Genomic DNA, 23,600 nt, shown 5'->3' on the forward strand with positions numbered 1-23,600 from the left:
CGTAGGCACAGGGCAAGTGCGATGTGCTTCCTCAACCTTCAAAATGACAGATGGGTTTCTCACATTGCAAACGGAAAATGCCTTTAGAGAAAAACAAGTGTGCCACACGGATGCAAGCGCAAAGTGCACGTAACAGGTTCTCCAGCCACCAAACAATGATATCATCACATGACATCCAGACTGCTAAAGGTTCTCAGACTATAGCAGCGCAAAAATCTGAGCCGGAAAAGTAAAAAATTAGATGACAAATGGGTTTATTTTTAATGGGCATGAGAGGTAACCGCGGAGATGGATGAAAAAGATGCACACAGACACGAAGATGTTTCAGTGGCCTGTTTTTAATGGAGAATAAAAGACAAATTGACTTAGCTGAATCATGTGGGTATATTGCGCATCATTCCTTCTGCAGGTGCAGTTCCGCATACTTTATAAGAAGCAGAGTTTCCTTGGAGAACAAATCGTTACAGGAAAAAATGTAAAAAAAAAAAAAAAAAAAAACGTTTTTAAAAAGCAGGTCTTTAATACATTCATACAACAACAAAAAATCTACAATTAATTGTTTTATAGAAAAACTGTGGTGAAGATGTGTGTATCAAGCGTTATACATTATTTATTCTGGTATACTTGATGGTCCAGAGCATCAGCTGTCTTTTTAATCAATTTCTGCCATGAGCTTCATTCATTATTACAATCCACATCCTTTTGTTGGGAAAATATTAAAAAGACATAACCATCAATGCCCAATGTATCAATATGAATACAAAAAGGAGAACTCCAGGTGATATGCCCAGCTTTTAACAGAATCTAATAAACAGTTGAATTTTTAAAGCTTCCAAAGCTTTAGCACATGGAATGTTAAAGTTGTTGCTCATGTTGGTTGGTTGTGAATCTTTTTCTACCACCGTTTTTCCTTCCACTAAAGCTTCTATTAATGTTCTTAAACATGGCTTGTTGTTAACAGCCAGCTTCTTTAGCAATGCATCCTTGTAACTGCCTACTGGGCAACTGTCAAGTGAACAGTCTTCCCCATGACTGCTAGGCCATAACATAACATAACATTTCTGAATTAAAAATCCTTTAACTGGTGTTGGATTTTGGGTTTTCATTACCTATAAACCATCATTATATGAAAAAAAATGAAATAAATCCAAAAATGTATCATGCTGTGTGTAATGGATCTATATAAGAGTTTCACTTTTTGAACTAAATTACTGGAATAAACTTTTATGACGTTATTTATTGAGATGTCAATGCAGACCAATAGGTGATATGAGCTGAAATATCAGAGATCAGAGAAAAGTAAATGAAAATATCTCAATAGAAAAGACAGACAAGATTTCCTTCTGATTTTCCTACTTGTTCTTTAAACAACACAGCAGCTAAATGCTGGTTTTAAAGATAAAACAGTTTACAGGAGGGCAGAGATGCTCTTCTTACCGAGTTCCTCCTGTGCAGTTACAGAGTATATTTAACATGTAGCTATGGCTCAGGTAAACTTATCATATGCACAAATGCACAAACAAAGATACAGTACAAAACAGTAAGTAATCAGTACACAGACAAGTGTATATGAACATCTGGAGACAACTCTTGTAACTGGAAATCCCACCATTGGAATTTAGACAAGATATGAAGTAAGGAGGACAACACGTACTTGGAAAATAGGATGCAATTAGATTTTGAAAGTAACTGTGTAGATAATGTAAACTGGAAAACATCTGCCCTGATGATTCATTCCTAGCAGAGACTACTTCAGTTACCAAAGAAAAATCTCAGCCACTGCAGCAGAGGCACAGAGAGGCATAGGGTTTTCATAAGAAACAAGACAGCATGGATAAAGGAGCATTAAAATAAGCTGAGTGGTCATAAATCTCTTCAAAATAAAAGCATTGCACTCTTTTTGGGTTTTTGCTTTAAGAGGATGCACTTTACTTACAAATATGGCAAAATTAGCTTCCTTATATAAAAACTAAACAAAAACATACAGTAGAAACACCTTGGCTATTGTGCAGTAAAGTAATTTAAAGTTACTATGTTCTACATCCATGCATTCCGTTATATTTGAGGTTTTATAATAACCTCCTTGTATGTTTTCTTTTCCCACAAGCAAGATGAAATATGGAGAACTACAAATGCTTCAGCATATTGCTTTAAACTAAATATTTTTATCACAGCCAAATAGCTGGAAAAAAACAGTTAAATGCAGCAAAACATCATTTTATTATTTATTTTCAAAACATGAAAATAAATAATAAAATAACGTTTGCATGAAGCACTCTGAATTTCTTTTTTATTTCTTTTAAATCAAAGCTGCTTTAACATGGCAGAAATTTTAATTGGAAGCAGCCATGCTCGTAGTAGCTGTTAGAAGTTTTTCAAGTTTCTGCACACCTATGCAGTTCAGAAAAGTATCTGCAAATAAGATACCAACTGCTTTAGCCTCTCTACAAACCCCCATTTAAAAAATATAGACTCTATCTTTAACATTTTGATTTTGTGTTAACCATATCCTGCTTGAAGGTAATTATTCAATCTACTCAATTAACTTCAAGTTCACTTATTGATCAGTTTGAGAACTTTTTGTACATGTCAACATGTTGCATCTTGCAGACTGTGAGGATGCTGATTGGTTTGTGGTAGGATGGTGCTTCCTCTGCAATGGGCAAATTCCAGAAAGGTGACAGAAAAATTATTTGGCTTCAATACTGAAACCACTGTTCTGTTAGCAAAGCTATTTGCTTGTTTTAGTTTCATGTTTTTTTAGACCTGCCCTTTGGTCTGCTGGCGGATCCAGTCAGTGAACTTGACCACCTGGGTGTAGACCCCTGGACGATTCTGCCTCGCACAGCCTTCACCCCAGCTAACAATCCCTGCCAAGAACCACCGTCTTCCTCGCTCAAGACAGACCAACGGACCTCCTGAATCCCCCTGAGGAAACAAACATCCGTGAAAGCCCAAACGTAAAGGTGATAAAATTAGGTATTCTAGAGTTATTTGACTCATACAGCTTGCTCAATTTAAACACACAGTTAGTGAAAGCAAGTAGCAGCCACAACAAATACTTGATGTTGACATGGTTTACATCCTTCTGCAAAAAAGTTGTCTCTGAGACTTTATTGCAAAAATTTCAGTCAGTCAGTCATTTTCTACCGCTTATTCCATAGTGGGTCACGGGGGAGCTGGTGCCTATCTCCAGCAGTCTATGGGCATCGCAGGGCAACACACAAACAACCATGCACACACTCATTCATACACGTAAGGGCAATTTAGATAGACCAATTAACCTAACAGGCATGTCTTTGGACTGTGGGAGGAAGCCGGAGTACCCGGTGAGAACCCATGCATGCACGGGGAGAACATGCAAACTCCATGCAGAAAGACCCCCGGCCGGGAATCGAACCCAGGACCTTCTTGCTGCAAGGCAACAGTGCTACCAACTGCGACACTGTGCAGCCCTGCAAAAATTTCAATATCAAATCAAACATATGATGCATTTGGCAGCAAGGACACAGTGCTTTTTCACATACCATTAGGGTGTTGCCACTCCATTGGGTCTTGATATATCCAGAGTTATTCAGTTGCTTAGTCTTGTGACATTGTTGTTGCAACCGGGTCTCAAAACTTGGCAAATTCACACCAGGTCTAAATTCAAGCTGATCTCCCTGGTGTGTGATTGCTGACGTGGTTCGCCATGGGAGGACCTCAATATGATGTAGGTACTCCATATTCACATATGCATAGTGTGAAAGGACTGTTATGGTTCCTTTAAATTGCAAATAGAGGTGACTTAAAGTCCCAACCTAATGCTCTTAAAACCATCTTATCAGAATAGGGTTTTTTTTACAGCAGAGATAGCCGAGTCCAGTCCTCGAGAGTTACTATCCTGCAACCTTTAGATGCAACTCCTTCTCCAACATACCTGCATCACTTGGCTGAATTCCCTCATCACCAGCCATTCGGCATTACAGAGACCTGGTAACGAGCCATTCCTTTGATTTGGGTTTGTTTGGGCAGTGATGCCTAAGGCTACGTTCACACTGGAGGTCTTGATGCACAATTCCAATTTTTTGCTGAAATCTGATTTTTTTGTGTGGTCGTTAAACTGCCAGTTAAATGCAACCACCATCAGACTATCATCTGAACGTTCTGAACAATCTGCGTTCCTCACTTGCTAGGTCAATGGTACGACCCCCATCAAGGTCCAGATGCTGTTTATGGTTCTACAAGAACTGTGTCTGCTGACCTTCACTAACTGGGTTCACTGGGTGAAATGGGTTCACTGACATGTCTTTTACCACTTTCAATGGTTACAACATCAATATGACAATCCGTTTGTTTATTCTGGGTGATAATCACTGTACCTTATATTAGCCAAGCCTTCCCAGACTAACATGTTACTAAATAAGTGCAACATCTAAAGCAAAATTGTGGGATTGTCAGTTTGAACATGACACCAGACACACATTTGATACTCAAGCTAGCTTCTGCTAGCTTAGACTAAGGTGTTGCTAACCACAGTAGTAACGGATTTTAAATTCAGTTTCTTGCTTAAAATTGAGTTACTCAGTCTGAACCTCAATAATCTTCTACAAAAACATTAACATGACACACATCACTATTTAGTGCAGGTAATAATTACACTAGCTTATGTTAGTGTAGCTCTCTCACGTCCTTAACCCAATTAGCAAAGGATTTAGACTTTTGAACCTGTTGACCTTTGTCTTGATCGACATACCTGGATCCTGTGATCATCTTTTAATTCAATGTTTGACAATCACAACCTAGAGGAATCATTGCCCTTCATGTTTTCTTGTTTCTTAAATCTTAAAAAAATCCAGTGAACTGATCAGCTTCTTGTCAAAGCCCCAAAGACACTTGATGTTTGCTAGTAACCTTCTCAAAGACACGATGAACAGGGTTTTAAGAACCAGGATGAGAGAACCTTGTACAATCTATGTAAAAAAAACATGCTAAAAAGTAAATGTTCAGATTTCTTAGAAACAAGGGTGTGCTCTCAAATCTTTCTATTAAATTAACTAGAACACTAACCTGGCAGGCATCCACACCTCCCTGCAGGTTTCCAGCACATAGCATCCTGGGAGTGACAGCATCATCGTACAGCTTGTTACAAATTTTCCTATTTATAATTTTCACTGAAGCTTCTTGTAAACGAGATGCCAGTTCACCTGAAAACAACAAAACTAAAACATGATGTCCATGAAGTCCTGTAGCATTCAACAAAAAGTTCAACTGTTGAGTACCTCTTACCGTCCTCCATAAGAACGCCCCATCCTGTGACAAAGCAGCTGGCCCCAGTGGTGAAAGCGTGCGAGGACGCAGGAACACACACAGGCTGCACTAAGTCATTAAAGAAAACCGGTGTGCTGAGCTCAAGAAGGGCGATGTCGTAGTCAGATGTGAACTGGTCATACTGGGGGTGGAGGAGAATCCGACGGACAAGTCTGGTTGCTGCTCCGTGGTTTCCCCTGGTCATCAAACGCATGCCTAGGTAAGCCCGCCAAGCACGAGCGTCAGAGTATCTGCAGACACAATTAGCATGAATGCAGCATGTCGATGTGAAGGTGGAGGGGAAAGAGGAGGCTTTTCTTACTTGATGGCATCTGAATCTTGGAAGCAGTGAGCCGCAGAGATGAGCCAGCGATTGGAAACCAGCGTGGCTCCACAGACGTGGCCGTAGCGCTCCATCTGCAAGCTGACCTGCCAGGGCCATGACCCCACCACAGCATCAGAGCCCCCCACTATTTTAGTCCGCTTTCTGGGCCTGGTGCCACATCCTACCAGAAAAAAACACAATAAGAACCTCATCTTGACAAGTGACAAAACTAAAATCAAGAGTAAAATCTTGAGATCTACCACAGCGCAGCTCATCAGAGCCGTCGAAGCAGTCTTTAACTCCGTCACACTCAGGGTTGACCTTACTGACACACTTGCCGCTGGCACATTTGTAGGAAGACAAGGAGCAACTCTTGAGATCTGAAGAGAATGATAGTAAATATTCTCAGAGAGTATGCATTTTCAGGTTTATTGCTCTAAAAATATTACCAATATCACATAACATTGACATAAATGCTCACATGCTCTGGTGCAGTTCAGTTCATCACTGCGGTCTTTACAGTCAATCACACCATCACACACAGATGACTTCGGTAAACACACCTTGTTGGGACAAACGTGGTAGCATTTCCCTCCTGTGAAGCAAAGACATCCCAGCACAAAAAAGCAAAACTAGTCAAACAAAACAACAAATCCTTGCTTATGTTGGTACAGTATCAGTGACACTACTCACCACAGCTGCCTTCCTCACTGCTGTCTGCACAGCTGCTCTGATCAACACACTGGCTGCTCTGAGGTTTGCACTGACCGTTCCCACAGATCACTTCCCAAGGCCTGCAGGATGCTAATTGTTTCATATTAAGGTGCAAGTCAGAAAAATCTAAATCTCTGGACTATAGGCAAAGCATTGGGTTTTGTTGTTCTTGGTTTTCTCTAACATTTTGATACTGAAGAGAAAGTAGGAATTTGCACTGTGGTGAAGTGATTAGCACTGTTGCCTTGCAACAAGAAGGTCCAGGGGCCTTTCTGCATGGACTTTGCATGTTCCCTGTGAACGGGTGTGTTCTCTCTGGGTACTCCAGCTTACTCGCACAGTCCAAAAACATGACTAGTTAATTGGTCTCTCTAAATTGCTTTTAGGTGTTACTGTGTACATATATGGTTGTGTTTCTCTGTATTGCCCTGTGATGGACTGGCGACCTGTTCAGGATGTAACCCGCTTCTCGCCCAATGACTGCTGGAGACAGGCACCAGCCCCTATGCCACCGTGCAAGGACAAGAGGGTATAGACTATGGATGGATGGATATATTTTAGTAACATTCAGATCAAAGTAATCAGTTCATGAAGTAGGTGAATAACTTCTAAAAATCAGTTTTCTGCATAAATTATTAACTTGAACTGCAGATATATTTTATGAGCCAAAATAGAGATTAAACATGCCAACATTATCCCACCATATGACTAAATAACAATGGTGCAAACTGCTCCAGATGAAAACAACTTCAACGAGAGCAAGAGAAAAGTTTATTAAAGACTGCGGCTGTTGGTGACGAGTCAGATGTACGTACAAAAAGCTGTCCTGCAGAAACGTATGTTGGGATGAAATACATGACGTATGGATGGATGTATGGACAAACTTATACTTATCCAGACCTTCAACATAGATACATTCCAAATATTTCCAGATTTTATTGCATACTGTTGACTTTAAAGAAGTTGGGATTTCAAGACATGAACATCTAGGGATTCAAAAACCAGCGTGTTTTTCACATTGTTCTCTTACAGAGTAAATTCAGCTGACCAACCATTTATGGCTTTCTGTGGCAGATGTTCAATGTCTGAATCTGCAGATGACTGTATTTTTAACAGATGGTGGTTCTGTCTCTTCCTTACAAGCACTGACACATACACACAGATGAAAACTTTAAACTGGTTGCTCATAATAATCAGGTGAACACCGTTGGATCATGAAACAACTTTGGATCTTGAGATAGCATTGTTTTATTGGAACGTTTATGTTGTAAATACAATAATGAACTACTGCATTCTGTCTTGGTGTTTATTAGGATGGAGAGAGATTTTCACAAAACAGGATATTTCTAATGCAAAATAGCCCAGCCACCTGACTAATTAAACCTTATCCGGGTTTATTTGGTGTTTTTTGTATCTGTTGTCTTATTCTGCAGCTGTCCAAGCAGTTTAATGCCATAAGGCTCAAAGGTTTGATGCACATAAAAGCTTCATTCAGTCCTGTTAAGATGTAAACCAGTGTTTTATTTTTTTTAAATAAAAAACAAATCGTTTGAAGCTGACAGAGTATAGTTCTTGTGTAATGACACTTACAGCATTTTGCCTCATCCCGTCCATCTGAGCAATCCTTCACTCCATCACAGACCTTCCTCAGAGGGATACAGCGTCCATCTCCACAGCGAAACTGGCGAGGACAAGCTTGAAAAGACAGCAAGCAAAATAATTAATTCTGAAGAACAAGGTGAATTTTTTTTGACAAATGTCTCATCGGTCTTAATGTAATTCTTTTGTTTATATAGAAATTTAGTCAAATTTGTCCCCTGCTCTTACAAATATTCATTGCGGAGTGAAAAGATCCAATCGGACTTACTGCCCTCTGGAGAGAAGGCTCGGTACAGCAAGTAGAAGCCCTTATTGGTGAGAGATTCATCAGAGTGGAAGTGGATTGAGAGAGGAGAGGAGTATACTCTCTTTCTGCCGCTCTCTGACAGGGGATTACACAGTCTGGATATAAATGATAAGACGTTCAGCATGCACAAAAACACGAAAAGTCAAAAAACATTTTAAGGTGCCTTGCAATACCCCCTGACCTTTTCCACATTTTGTCACATTTCAACTACAAACAGTGTATTTTATTGTATTGTGATAGACCAACAAAAACTGGAACGTTTTTGTGAAGTGGGAGGAACATTTTACAGTGTGGTTTGCATTTGAATCCAGTTTATGGCTTGTGGAAAGCCAATCCGGCCAATCTTTCATAAAAGGTCAAAGTTGCAGAGGGCACATCTTTTCTTTAGACAGATTTTTCCACCTTGGGCTCTCTGCAGCTCCTCCAAAGTTACCATGGCCTTTTGACTACTTCTCTGATTTATGTTCTCCTTGCTTGACCACCCTGTTTAGGTTCATTGCCATGTCTTGGTAAGTTTGCAGTTATACCCTATTCTTACCATTTTAAGATGATGGATTGGACAGTCTTCCATGACATGTTGAACACTTGAGAAATTGTTTCTTTTTCCTTAACTTGTCTGCTGTGTTCTTGGTCTTCAGGATGCGGTTTATTCACTAATGTGCTCCAGTAAACCTCTGAAACTTTCACAGAGCAGTTGCTTTTACTTGGAAAACACGTTACAATGGATTTTATTTAGAGGTATTAGAATAAATGGGGCTGAATACAGATGCAAACCACATGCATCCATTAAAAAAAGTTCAAGAAATGAACATTGCCAAAGCATTTAAGCCTTATAACTCACTTCGCCCTTGCAATGTCTAGCCAGTCCTCCTCACAGCCGTCGGATGACGGGGAATCTTGAATGTCTAAAGTCACAATTGTCATTGAAATCAGATATCCCGGCACAGGCACCTGATAAAGAAAACGGCAAAGTCGAAACATAACAGTTCCAACATTGGAATGTGGTCAAGCTGGTTCCCTCCCTTTATGTGTCCTTCTAAAACTATTTTGTAAACACCCACACTCAGACTTTAATGCATTAGAAGTCCTGTGAAGCTCACCCGCAGAGTCCAGATGCAGTCAATGTTAGGAGGATAAAAAGAGGGGTAGTAAGGTGAGGAGATGGAGCCGTTCCAAGAAGAAATTGAGCCTCCACAGCCTGCAGGGGGCGACGTAAGCATAAGGAAGTGAACCGAATTGACAGAAACACCAAAGTCAAATTCTATTCTACAAGTGGGAATGAAATAATAGATATGGTAGCTCTGAAACATCAGTGTGAACATATAATTTGTGAGGGCTCTTAACCTGCTTTTGGGATGGCTTGGAAGTAAGCTTTGAAGATTGTTCCATCTTTCTGTCTGCTGAAGGAGAATGTGACCAGCATCACATTACCTGAGGAGGTCAGCTTCATGACTGGAGATGAGCCGGAAACCGGCAGCCCACACCATCTGAAACAGTCACATGCAGCAGAATATTTATCTGTCTGCTCAGTTGTTATGGAAACAGTGCAGATATGAGTTCATTAAGATGCTATTCACCTGGCAATTATCTTGTTCTGCAAAGGAAGTAGAAAGTCATAGGCAGACAGTTTGTGGGCGGCGCAGCTTCCAGGTGTGGCGCCCTGAAGCGTGAGGACAACCAGTCGAACCACGTGACCTGACGGCACGCGCAGACGCCACTGGTAGTATGGCTTCTTGGGACTCACGAGACTCAGGGTGCGGTTGTTCCCGTACTTGGCGTAGAGATCAAAAGATATTGCTAGGGAGTGACAGAAACATGAAATGAAGCAGATGAAATCAAGCAGAACAGGGTCGAAGTTATCTGGAGAACCGGTGGTGATGGAACTGGAGGTGCTTTCTAAAAGGGTTTCTTTGCATCTTAATAAGACCCCAAAGACACCGCGGTAAATTAGTTTTAAGTTGCATATTGGAGATTCAGCGGCGCCCCATCAATAAATTTCCGAAGCAAACACTTGAGAAAACAAAATGAATAGCCTTTAGGTCACATGACCCAGTAGCTTACAACTAATGTTAAATCATTCTAGACTGAATAGATGAGACACACTCAATTTTATCTGATTGTAATGCATTTTATAATTTTATGAATTTTTCTCATCAAAATTCATGATTTTTTTTCCAATAGCCTTCAGGTCTCAGGTCACATAATTTAGTGTCGCAAAACCAATGTCAAATCAGTCTATTAGACTAAATAGATGAGACACACTTCTTTTTGTCTGATTTTAATGCAGCACCTATTTTTTAAATTAATGCTATAAATCAAAATTCTTGATTTTTCTTTTTTAATCGGTTTTAGGTCACAAGACCCAGTAACAATAAACTAATCTTAAATCATTCTATTAGACTGAAGACACATTCATTTTTATCTGATTTTAATTTATTTTCTATTTTTTATTAATTCTTAAAATCAAATTCACAATTTTTTTGTAATAGCTTTTAGGGCACATTACCCAGTAGTAAAAAAAAATAGAATAGATGAGACACACTCCTTTTTATCTCATTTTTATGCATTTTCTATTTTTGTAATCCCAATTGATCACTTTGATTAAACATAGGGTTATAATACATACCGTAATCAGTTGCAAGTTCATTCTCAAAGCTTTCAAGCTACAGTCATAGCAGATCACACTTGTTTTTTGAAACTGTCCAACTTTACTGTATAAGTCTTTAATGGATGAACACGTTTCTTGATTTATCTGATTGAGAGCTAACCTTACAGGTCCTTCTCAAAATATTAGCATATTGTGATAAAGTTCATTATTTTCCATAATGTCATGATGAAAATTTAACATTCATATATTTTAGATTCAGTGCACACTAACTGAAATATTTCAGGTCTTTTATTGTCTTAATACAGATGATTTTGGCATACAGCTCATGAAAACCCAAAATTCCTATCTCACAAAATTAGCATATCATTAAAAGGGTCTCTAAACGAGCTATGAACCTAATCATCTGAATCAACGAGTTAACTCTAAACACCTGCAAAAGATTCCTGAGGCCTTTAAAACTCCCAGCCTGGTTCATCACTCAAAACCCCAATCATGGGTAAGACTGCCGACCTGACTGCTGTCCAGAAGGCCACTATTGACACCCTCAAGCAAGAGGGTAAGACACAGAAAGAAATTTCTGAACGAATAGGCTGTTCCCAGAGTGCTGTATCAAGGCACCTCAGTGGGAAGTTTGTGGGAAGGAAAAAGTGTGGCAGAAAGCGCTGCACAACGAGAAGAGGTGACCTGACCCTGAGGAAGATTGTGGAGAAGGGCCGATTCCAGACCTTGGGGGACCTGCGGAAGCAGTGGACTGAGTTTGGAGTAGAAACATCCAGAGACACCGTGCACAGGCGTGCGCAGGAAATGGGCTACAGGTGCCGCATTCCCCAGACCTGGGCTACAGAGAAGCAGCACTGGACTGTTGCTCAGTGGTCCAAAGTACTTTTTTCGAATGAAAGCAAATTCTGCATGTCATTCGGAAATCAAGGGGCCAGAGTCTGGAGGAAGACTGGGGAGAAGGAAATGCCAAAATGCCAGAAGTCCAGTGACAAGTACCCACAGTCAGTGATGGTCTGGGGTGCCGTGTCAGCTGCTGGTGTTGGTCCACTGTGTTTTATCAAGGGCAGGGTCAATGCAGCTAGCTATCAGGAGATTTTGGAGCACTTCATGCTTCCATCTGCTGGAAAGCTTTATGGAGATGAAGATTTCATTTTTCAGCACGACCTGGCACCTGCTCACAGTGCCAAAACCACTGGTAAATGGTTTACTGACCATGGTATCACTGTGCTCAATTGGCCTGCCAACTCTCCTGACCTGAACCCCATAGAGAATCTGTGGGATATTGTGAAGAGAACGTTGAGAGACTCAAGACCCAACACTCTGGATGAGCTAAAGGCCGCTATCGAAGCATCCTGGGCCTCCATAAGACCTCAGCAGTGCCACAGGCTGATTGCCTCCATGCCACGCCGCATTGAAGCAGTCATTTCTGCAAAAGGATTCCCGACCAAGTATTGAGTGTATAACTGTACATGATTATTTGAAGGTTGACGTTTTTGTATTAAAAACACTTTTCTTTTATTGGTCGGATGAAATATGCTAATTTTGTGAGATAGGAATTTTGGGTTTTCATGAGCTGTATGCCACAATCATCCGTATTAAGACAATAAAAGACCTGAAATATTTCAGTTAGTGTGCAATAAATCTAAAATATATGAATGTTAAATTTTCATCATTACATTATGGAAAATAATGAACTTTATCACAATATGCTAATATTTTGAGAAGGACCTGTACTTTGCAAAAAAAAGGGATACACACTGCAGCAGTTGTTCCTTCACAAATCAAAGGGTGAAGCATGTTTGTCTATCATTCAGAGATATGCTCCTTTTGTCCACATCAGCAGTTGACAGGAGAGGTATGTGTATGATTGTATTTTTTTAAGTTCATTTTTACTTATTCGTCAACATTTACTTCATCATTTTAAGACTCATATCAACAAATGTTCAGATTTGCTGGCAAAGACCGTTTTAGGCACTTTAAATAATAATAAACTATTTTGTTCCAAGCTTGTTTAATGTGGCTGTCCATGCATTGAGAAGGTTGGAAACCAATTACCTCCTAAATCACTCCACAGCTGGTGTGATTCTGTTTGGTGTCAGAACAAAGCTTCCTCCTCACAGTTAACCAAAGATAATATGTATGTTTGTTTATTGTGATATTGTGCCAATGTAAGAAGTAGAACTCTCACACATCAGCTATACTGAGTTAAACATGACTGGGAATCAACTAATCTGCCATATATACCAGTAATCCATTAGTGAAGATTTTTAATAATACGTCTCTGTCAGAAGTTGTACTTGTCACTAAAATAAATCACTTACATACAGTGCTGCACTTTTTCCACATTTAGTTATGTTGCAGCCTTCTTCCAAATGATACCAAATTAATCTCTTTCCTCTAAGTAGTACACACAATACCCCATTATGACCGTGTGAAAGAAGTTTGTTTGTTGCAAATTTATTAAAAATAGAAAACTAAGAAATTACTTTTACATAAGTTTTTAGAGCCTTTTCTTAATTCTTCATTGATCCACCTTTGGCAGCAATAAGAGATGACCATCCAGCTCTCCTGGTGGTCCCAAACTTCTTCTATTTATGAATGATGGAGGCTGCTAATTGTGGTGACGCACCCTTAAAATGTGGAAACCTTTAAGTGGTTTGAATACACATTATAAGAATGTGTCACCACACTTTTTAGCCCAGTTGTCAGTCTTTATACAACACTGGCGGAAGTATTCATACCCCACAGATTGCTCCACATATGATGCTGTACAACCACATGTTTTAATATGTTTTGTTTTTATTAAGCAACACATGTTGCACTGAAAAAACTATTAATACTTATTAGATGTTTATCCACTTTGATGTGAAACCTGAAAAGTGTGGCATGCATGTGTGTTTAGCTCCCACAAGTCAACACTTATAGAACCATTGGGTTGTTTACAGCTGCAAGTATTTTGTCAGTATGTTTCCTCCAGCTTTGAAGATGTAATAATGGCTCAAACAAATCTTATGGATTTACCACAAAAAGGCTTTTCCGTTCTAAAACATGACTATGGTTTGGTATAAACCCTGGATCGCCAATGACCTGAAGGACCTGCTTAACAAGAAAAAAAGAGCCTTCAGAGAGGAAGACAGAGAATTATTGAAGAGTTTACAGAAGCAAGTCAAGATAAGAGACAGCAAGGAGGTGTACAAGAAGAAGATGGAGAGCAAGCTCCAGCAAAACAATATCAGAGATGTGTGGTCAGGGTGAAGAAGATCACAGGCTTCCAGCAGAAGGATGATCAGACCGATGTCTGGACAGAGCCAATGAACTGAACACATTCTTCAATAAGTTCAGTTCAGAAACAAGCTCAGCATCCTCCTCTCTTGCTCACAGCCAAACAGACATTCCACCTTCCTTTGACCCACAGCTTTCCAGTTACACCTCAAATGTTTTATCTTCCAACTCAGCCATGGACCCTTCTGCTTCTAAATGTTTGCCTTCAACCAAATCAGAAGATGATGATGCTTCCTTTGCTTCCACCTGTGTGTCCTAAGAAGTCAGGTGAAGAGATAACTGAAAAGACTGAATCAGAATAAGGCTGCAGGTCCAGATCATGTCAGCCTTAGAGTTCTGAAGGTCTGTGCAGAGCAGCTCTGTGGGATTCTGCAGCACCTCTTCAACCTTAGCCTGGCCCAGAAGAAGGTTCCAGTGTTGTGGAAGACCTCCTGTCTTGTTCCGGTACCAAAGAAAACTCACCCATCAGTCCTCAATGACTATAGACCTGTTGCCCTGACATCGCACATCATGAAGGTCCTAGAGAGACTCCTGTTGGCCCACCTGAGTAAGCAAACAATGAACTATCAGGACTCCCTTCAGTTTGCTTATCGCTGTGGAGTTGAAGTTGAAGATGCCATCATACACCTGCTTCAACAAACCCACTGTCATCTGGACAAAGCCAGCAGCACTGTGAGGATCATGTTCTTTGATTTCTCCAGTGCATTTAATACAATCCAACCTGATTTGCTTTGTCGGAAACTCCAGAAGACTCAGGTGGAGGCCTCAACAATCTCCTGGATCAAAGACTACCTGACAAACAGACCACAGTTTATGAGACTGAAGGGTTGTGAGTCTAACCAAGTAGTCAGCAGCACAGGACCACCACAGGGTTCTGTACTCTCACCATTCCTTTTCACTCTGTACACCTCAGACTTCCAGTACAAGACAGACTCCTGTCATCTGCAGAAATACTCGGATGATTCTGCAGTCGTGGGGTGGATCAGAGATGGACAAGAAGCTGAGTACAGGAAGGTGGTGGACCACTTTGTGGCATGGTGTGGAAACAATCATCTCATTTTGAACGTGACTAAAACAAAGGAGATGATTGTAGATTTTAAGAGAAACAGGAATAAGTCAAAAACTATTTCTATCATGGGAGAAGAAGTGGAGGTGGTGGAGGAGTATAAATACCTCGGTGTTCACCTGGACAACAGACTAGAGTGGAGATGCAACTGTGAAGCCATCTACAAGAAGGGACAGAGCAGACTGTACTTCTTGAGGAAGCTTAGGTCCTTTGGTGTTTGCAGCAAGATGCTGCATATCTTCTATAAGTCTGTTGTGGAAAGTGTGATCTCTTCTGCCATCATCTGCTGGAGAAGCAGCATCAGAGCCAGGGACTTAAAAAAGCTCAACAAGCTGATAAAGAAGGCTGGCTCTGTTCTGGGGACTCCTCTGGAACCTCTGGAGATCATTGTGGAAAGACGGATTCTTCATAAAATGAAGAACATCATGGAGAACCCTGAGCATCCTCTTCATGATATTGTCCTAAAACAACAGAGTGTCTTCAGTCAGAGGCTTCTTCAGATCTGCTGTAAGACGGAGCGCTACAGGAGATCCTTCCTGCTCACAGCCATCAGCATCTACAACGGTATTAACAGATCCAGTGTGATGACTGTGATAGATGGCTCCAATCCCAGTGCCTCAACACAAACATGACAGAATATGAAAATGCAAAGAAAGGCAGCTGGAAATCCATCAAGCAAGTAAAGTGCAAACTGTGAAGTGTGTCCAATAATGTTAGAAATAAATTATTATAAATTATATGTTAGATTGTTTTTGGACTTTAACAATTTCCATTTTTTAAAATTAATAAAAAACAAATACAAAATGCATTACAATCAGATAGAAAGAAGTGTGTCTTATCTGTGTAACCTAGTAGAATAACTTTACATTAATTTTGAACCACAGGGTCATGTGACCTTAAAGATATTGAAAAAAAAAAAGATGTATTTTCCATCCATCAATCCCAGTGCGTTCCCAGGCCAGCCAGAAACATAGTCCCTCCAGCGTGTCCTGGGTCTTTCTCTGGGCCTCCTCCCGGTGCGACGTGCCCAGAACACCTCACCAGGGAGAAGTGGAGAAGCAGCGGCTCTACTCTGAGTCCCTACCCGATGACCGAGCCCAGACACCCTGCGAAGGAAACTCATTTCGGCCGCTTGTATCCGTGATCTCGTTCTTTCGGTCCTAAAGCTCATGGTCATAGATGAAGGTAGGAACGTAGATCGACCGGTAAATCGAGAGCTTCGCTTTTTGACTCAGCTCTCTCTTCACCACGACAAACCTGTACAGCACCCGCATCACTGCGGACGCAGCACCAATCTATGACAAGCCAACTGTGCCACTAAACACCACTTTTTACCACGCGTCTCGTTAAAAGGTCACGCAACAAACGCCGTTTTAGAAGTCAGAACGCCGTAAAATACGGCGTTTTAAGAGCACCCGCAGAAAGCTGTAAAAAACTGCGTTTTTCTGGTCACTGAACACCGCTTTTTATGCGCGACAGCGTTCAATGTCCCGAGAAAACGGTGTTTTTCATGGCGTAAAAAGTGTCACAGAACGCGGTAAAAAACGGCGTTTTCTCAAATTAAGCAATGCCCTGCCCACACTCTTCTTATCCAGTAAATTTAAACTCCAGCCACCCAATAAGAGAAGTAGAACTGCAGACCACTATTTCATAACAGAACTGTGCTGAAATGAGATCTGGTGTTTCTTTCTGATAAATGCAGGGGTGAAAGTGACCCGGTACGGTCCGGTACTGCGTACCACTAAACGATTCTGGCCGGTACGCAGTACCGGGAAGAGGGAAGAACGGGTCTGCTATGAAGCTGTCATCCAGAACCATTTACGGCTGCAAAAATTCACGAGCACACAGATCAGATCCGCTACCAATAGTCAGTCTAAAACATGACTTAATCTGTTTATAAATATAGCTTTTTTCCCCTCATTCCAAATAGCTTCTGAACTGTTCTGCTATGCTGGAGCCTCAATGCTCTTGCTTTGCTTCTCTCCCCTCGGAGCTCGAGGCTTTTGTGAACGGCCAGCGTTTAAAACGAGCACCGCTACGTTTAATGTCTGTCTGCTCGCTGCTAAATACCCCAGTTAAAAGCACAGGGAGAGAAACTAGTTGTGTTTCATGTTATTTTGCTTTATTACAACAACACAGTACAGCTTGAAAACACCGCTTATGACTAGACCTTCACATACGCTACACGAGAGCGCATGCGCGCTTACCTCCAAAACAGAGCTGTTGCCAAGGAGACCAGTGATCAGTGGGAGATTTTACACAGGTGGTGCACAGACAAAAAACCGCCACTTGCATTAGGACAGAACAATAAATCACTTACCATCTACAGACTTTTAAATAAAATATAAAATAAAACAACCGAAATGTCAAATTTTTAATTTAAATGAAATCAAAACTTGACCACAATGCAGACAACAATAACTTATTTGTTCAAAAGAAAAGACGGAAAGTGAAGATGAAAAGTTATGCATCATTAAATGGTTTATCATTGTTTGATGCATGGAAGTTCTTTAACAATTGAAATTATATATACAGTACAGACCAAGAGTTTGGACACACCTTCTCATTCAAAGAGTTTTCTTTATTTTCATGACTATGAATATTGTAGCTTCACACTGAAAGCATCAAAACTATGAATTAACACATGTGGAATTATATACTGAACAAATAAGTGTGAAACAATTGAAAATATATCTTTTATTCTGGGTTCTTCAAAGTGGCCACCTTTTGCTTTGATTACTGCTCCGCAAACTCTTGGCATTCTGTTGATGAGCTTCAAGAGGTAGTCACCTGAAACGGTTTTCACTTCACAGGTGTGCCCTGTCAGGTTTAATAAGTGGGATTTCAAGCCTTATAAATGGGGTTGGGACCATCAGTTGTGTTGTGCAGGAGGTGGATACAGTACACAGCTGATAGTCCTACTGAATAGACTGTTAGAATTTGTATTATGGCAAGAAAAAAGCAGCTAAGTAAAGAAAAACGAGTGGCCATCATTACTTTAAGAAATGAAGGTCAGTCAGTTCGAACAATTTGGAAAACTTTGAAAGTGTCTCCAAGTGCAGCCGCAAAAACCATCAAGCGCTACAAAGAAACTGGGTCACATGAGGACCGCCACAGGAAAGGAAGATCAAGAGTAACCTCTGCTGTGGACGATACGTTCATCTGAGTCACCAGCCTCAGAAATCTCAGGTTAACAGCAGCTCAGATTAGAGAACAGGTCAATGCCACACAGAGTTCTAGCAGCAGACACATCTCTAGAACAACTGTTAAGAGGAGACTGTGTGAATCAGGCCTTCATGGTAAAATAGCTGCTAGGAAACCACTGCTGAGGACAGGAAACAAGCAGAAGAGACTTGTTTGGGGTAAAGAACACAAGGAATGGACATTAGACCAGTGGAAATCTGTGCTTTGATCTGATGAGTCCAAGTTTGAGATCTTTGGTTCCAACCACCGTGTCTTTGTGCGGCGCAGAAGAGGTGAACAGATGGACTCTACATGCCTGGTTCCCACCGTGAAGCATGGAGGAGGAGGTGTCATGGTGTGGGGGTGCTTTGCTGGTGACACTGTTGGGGATTTACCCAAAATTGAAGGCATACTGAACCAGCATGGCTACCACAGCATCTTGCAGCGGCTTGCTATTCCATCCGGTTTGCGTTTAGTTGGACGTTCATTTATTTTTCAACAGGACAATGACCCCAAACACACCTCCAGGCTGTGTAAGGGCTATTTGACCAAGAAGGAGAGTGATGGGGTGCTGCGTCAGATGACCTGGCCTCCACAGTCACCAGACCTGAACCCAATCGAGATGGTTTGGGGTGAGCTGGACCGCAGAGTGAAGGCAAAAGGGCCAACAAGTGCTAAGCAACTCTAGGAACTCCTTCAAGACTGTTGGAAAACCATTTCAGGTGACTACCTCTTGAAGCTCATCAACAGAATGTCAAGAGTGTGTGGAGCAGTAATCAAAGCAAAAGGTGGCCACTTTGAAGAACCTAGAATATAAGACATATTTTCAGTTGTTTCACACTTTTTTGTTCAGTATATAATTCCACATGTGTTAATTCATAGTTTTGATGCCTTCAGTGTGAAGCTACAATATTCATAGTCATGAAAATAAAGAAAACTCTTTGAATGAGAAGGTGTGTCCAAACTTTTAGTCTGTACTGTATATATATATATATATTTATATATATATATATATATATACTCTACATTGTCAAGTGATTCTGATCCCTAACTTATACAGACAGCCTACAGTAAAGTAAAATATTGATATGTTTTAATTAGTTTGAACTTTGCTGAGAGAGAGAAAGATCTCGAGGGGGCCACAGATGAGAGTAACAATTAACACATTATCTCAATATTAAATGTAATGTCTTTAAAGTCAAAAGAAGAGAAAAAATACACAATAACTGTCTGCAACAAGTGAAGACCGACTTGCAATTTTGAAATCCGAATTGTAGCTGTAATACTATTTTCCTCCACCAGATGGCACTCGCGCGGGAGCTAGTCTGCAGAAACGCTATCTGTGGACATTTGGTGGTTGTAATGTTATTAAATACAGAAAAATTAATCTTGTATTCCGTGTTTGCTGTTATTTTTCTATGAACATAGATTCTTAATCTGTGAGTTGGCATGAATAAGAACCCTAAAATAGAAATTCTCTATCTCATTATTTTGTTTTTTATACAACTCAGAAAAGGTCCTAATAAAATGATCAATACAACTATCTGATGTTCAATAACACAACTATTTTTTACATTTTTACTAGTATAATGACCAATTCCCATATCTCATTACTGGAATTATCATGTTACAAATTTTCAATCAAAGCAAGACAGTTCAAAAAGGCAAGCACCTGCAGTTCCTTCTGCGTGTCACAGTCCTAAATAATTATCCAGGCGCTCTTTATCTTTACTCAGACATGTCTCTCAAAGTGCAAATACAATACTACAGTACAGACATCTTTTCATCATTAAGTAGGCATATTCTGTGTTTGGTTGGTTATAATCTGGTTAAATACAGGAAAATAAATGTGTATTGTGTTATTATTTTTCTATAAACAACTTTAGAAATATAAAGGTTTTTTTGTTTTGCCTTTTTTTATTTCCCACTGTTTATTTCTAAGACCCAGCCGCGTTCCATTTTCAATGCTCTCACTGATGGAAGGAGGTTTTGGTTTACAATCTCACGATACATGGTACCGTTCATTCTTTCCTTAACACGGATCAGTCATCCTTTCCCCTTGCAGAAAAACAACCCCAAAGCATGATGTTTCCAACCCCATGCTTCACAGTATGAATGGTGTTTTTAGGATGCAACTTGGCATTCTTCCTCCAAACACGACGAGTTGAGTTTGTGCCAAAAAGTTATATTTTGCTTTCATTTGAGCACATGATATTCTCCCAGTCCTTCTCTGGATCATCCATATGCTCTCTGGCAAACTTCAGACGGGCCTGGACATGTATTGGCTTAAATAGGGGGACACGCCTGGCACTGCAAGTTTTGAGTTCCTCTCAGCGTAGTGTGTTACTGATGGTAGCCTTTGTTACTTTGGTCCCAGCTCTCTGCAGGACATTCATCAGATCCCTCCGAGTAGTTCTGGGATTTTTTCTCACCATTCTCATGATGATTTTGACCCCACGGGATGAGATCTTGCGTGGGGCTCCAGATGGAGGGAGATTATCAATGGTCTTGAATGTCTTCCATTTCTTTACAATAGCTCCCACAGTTGATTTATTCACACCAACCTGCTTGCCTATGGTATATTCACTCTTCCCAGCCTGGTGCAGGTCTACAATTATCTTCCTGGTGTCCTTTGACAGCTCTTTGGTCTTGGCCATGGTTGAGTTGGAGTCTGACTGTTTGAGGCTGTGGACAGGTGTCTTTTTTACAGATAGCGAGTTCAAACAGGTGCCAGACAGAAGAGCTTCTTAAAAAAGAAGTTACAAGTATGTGAGGGAAAGAAATCTTGCTTGTTTGTGGGTGACCAAATACTTATTTTCCACCATAATTTACAAATAAATTCTTGAAAAATCCTACAATATGATTTCCTGGATTATTTTCTTATTTTGTCTATCATAGTTGAAGTGTATGATGAAAATTACAGACCTCTCATCGCTCTAAGTAGGAAAAATTGCACAATCAGTGGCTAACTGAATACTTTTTTGCCCCACTGTATTGGTAGATTCTGAAAATACATGAATAAATCATAGAAATAAACAGTGGGAAATAAAAAAAAGGCAAAACACAAAAACGTTATATTTCTAAAGTTGTTTATAGAAAAATAATAACACAACACACATTTATTTTCCTGTATTTAACCAGATTATAACCAACCAAACACAGAATATGCCTACTTAATGATGAAAAGATGTCTGTACTGTAGTATTGTATTTGCACTTTGAGAGACATGTCTGAGTAAAGATAAAGAGCGCCTGGATAATTATTTAGGACTGTGACACGCAGAAGGAACTGCAGGTGCTTGCCTTTTTGAACTGTCTTGCTTTGATTGAAAATATGTAACATGCTAATTCCAGTAATGAGATATGGGAATTTGGTCATTATACTAGTAAAAATGTAAAAAATAGTTGTGTTATTGAACATCAGATAGTTGTATTGATCATTTTATTAGGACCTTTTCTGAGTTGTATAAAAAACAAAATAATGAGATAGAGAATTTCTATTTTAGGGTTCTTATTCATGCCAACTCATAGATTAAGAATCTTTGTTCATAGAAAAATAACAGCAAACACGGAATACAAGATTAATTTTTCTGTATTTAATAACATTACAACCACCAAATGTCCACAGATAGCGTTTCTGCAGACTAGCTCCCGCGCGAGTGCCATCTGGTGGAGGAGAATAGTATTACAGCTACAATTCGGATTTCAAAATTGCAAGTCGGTCTTCACTTGTTGCAGACAGTTATTGTGTATTTTTTTCCTCTTCTTTTGACTTTAAAGACATTACAATTAATATTGAGATAATTACAGAAGCAAACACTGACACTGAGTGATGGAGAATATATGACATGTATCAGAAAGAAACATTAGATCTCATTTCAGCACAGTTCTGTTATGAAATAGTGGTCTGCAGTTCTACTTCTCTTATTGGGTGGCTGGAGTTTAAATTTACTGGATAAGAAGAGTGTGGGCAGGGCATTGCTTAATTTGAGAAAACGCCGTTTTTTACCGCGTTCTGTGACACTTTTTACGCCATGAAAAACACCGTTTTCTCGGAACATTGATCGCCGTCGCTCGTAAGAAGTGACCAGAAAAACGCAGTTTTTTACGGCGTTCTGCGGGTGCTCCTAAAACGCCGCATTAAACGGCGTTTTGATGGGATTTTTGCCGTAATTTTCGCTGTAAAAAACGGCGTTTTGACTTATAAAACGGCGTTTTTTGCGTGACCTTTTAACCAGTAAAAGTGGCGTTTTGTGGCACAGTTGGCTCGCCAACTGAGGCCCCATTCTGGAGCCAGGCCTGGAGGTGGGGCACGCTGGCGAGCGCCTGGTGGCGGGCTTTCACCCAAGGAGCCCGGCCGGGCACAGCCCGAAGAGGAAACGTGGGTCCCCCTTCCAATGGGCTCACCACCCGTGGGAGGAGCCAAATGGGTTGGGTGCAATGTGGAATGGATGGCGGCCGAAAGGCAGAGACCTTGGCGGTCTGATCCTCGGCTGCAGAAGCTGGCTCTTGGGATTATGAATTTTGATTTTAAAAATTCATAAAAAATAGATAATACATTAAAATCGGATAAAATGAGTGTGTATCGTCTGTTCAGTCAGGTAGAATGATTTTACATTACTTTGCGTCTCTGGGTCATGTGAACTAAAAGCTATTGTTTCTCAAGAGTGTTTGGTTCGGAAATGTATTGATGGCTCCTAAGCAAAGCGCCGTGTGTGGACGGAGAGAGCAGGCTGAGACCTGCTGTCCGTAATTAGACTGCCTGCATCAACAGGACGGGGACGCCTCTGAAACTGCGAATATCCAATATCCTACCTAAACCTAACTTCACCGCGGTCACTAAAACTTCAAATCAAGATGTAAAAGGATGCAGAGATGAGTTCTCATTATTCTTCCACAGGAAATCTACACTTCTCACCTTGAAACCCAAGCTGCCATTTTCCACCCTGGATATTATTTGGGTTTTTCATTTTGTCTGTTCTGTCTTCTGATTCAGAATAATCAGAGTCCAAGTCTGCAAAGATACACAAAGAAGGATGTGAAAACTCCTCTGATCAAAATGTTAATTACAAAAATGCAGCAACAAGCTGTACCCAGCAGGTGGAGCGTGTCATCCTCTTCCTCCATGTAGTAGCGCTGCTCGTTGCGGCTATACCGCAGCACCTTGTTGGTGCCGGGGAGCCTGCGCTGCAGCCTCTCGGGGCTGGAGCTCTGGATTTCCAGGGCCA

The 23,600-nt window shown here is 40.5% G+C and overlaps 1 protein-coding gene across 1 annotated transcript; it reads right to left on the bottom strand.

The window, feature by feature from the left end:
* Window positions 1-21: 21 nt before the first annotated feature.
* Window positions 22-23,600, bottom strand: LOC124857810 (suppressor of tumorigenicity 14 protein homolog). The gene is made up of 15 exons (XM_047349281.1): window positions 23,466-23,600; window positions 23,291-23,386; window positions 9,812-10,031; window positions 9,579-9,721; window positions 9,335-9,432; window positions 9,076-9,185; window positions 8,196-8,329; window positions 7,919-8,023; window positions 6,308-6,418; window positions 6,096-6,209; window positions 5,875-5,994; window positions 5,612-5,795; window positions 5,269-5,540; window positions 5,050-5,186; window positions 22-2,928 (listed from the first exon to the last, which is right to left on the bottom strand). Exons 1-15 carry the CDS (start codon window positions 23,497-23,499, stop codon window positions 2,761-2,763), a joined length of 2,046 nt encoding a protein of 681 aa, XP_047205237.1. The 5' UTR covers window positions 23,500-23,600; the 3' UTR covers window positions 22-2,760.

The sequence above is a fragment of the Girardinichthys multiradiatus genome, chromosome 21, assembly GCF_021462225.1.
Source record: "Girardinichthys multiradiatus isolate DD_20200921_A chromosome 21, DD_fGirMul_XY1, whole genome shotgun sequence".
In the NCBI taxonomy this organism is placed as follows: domain Eukaryota; kingdom Metazoa; phylum Chordata; class Actinopteri; order Cyprinodontiformes; family Goodeidae; genus Girardinichthys; species Girardinichthys multiradiatus.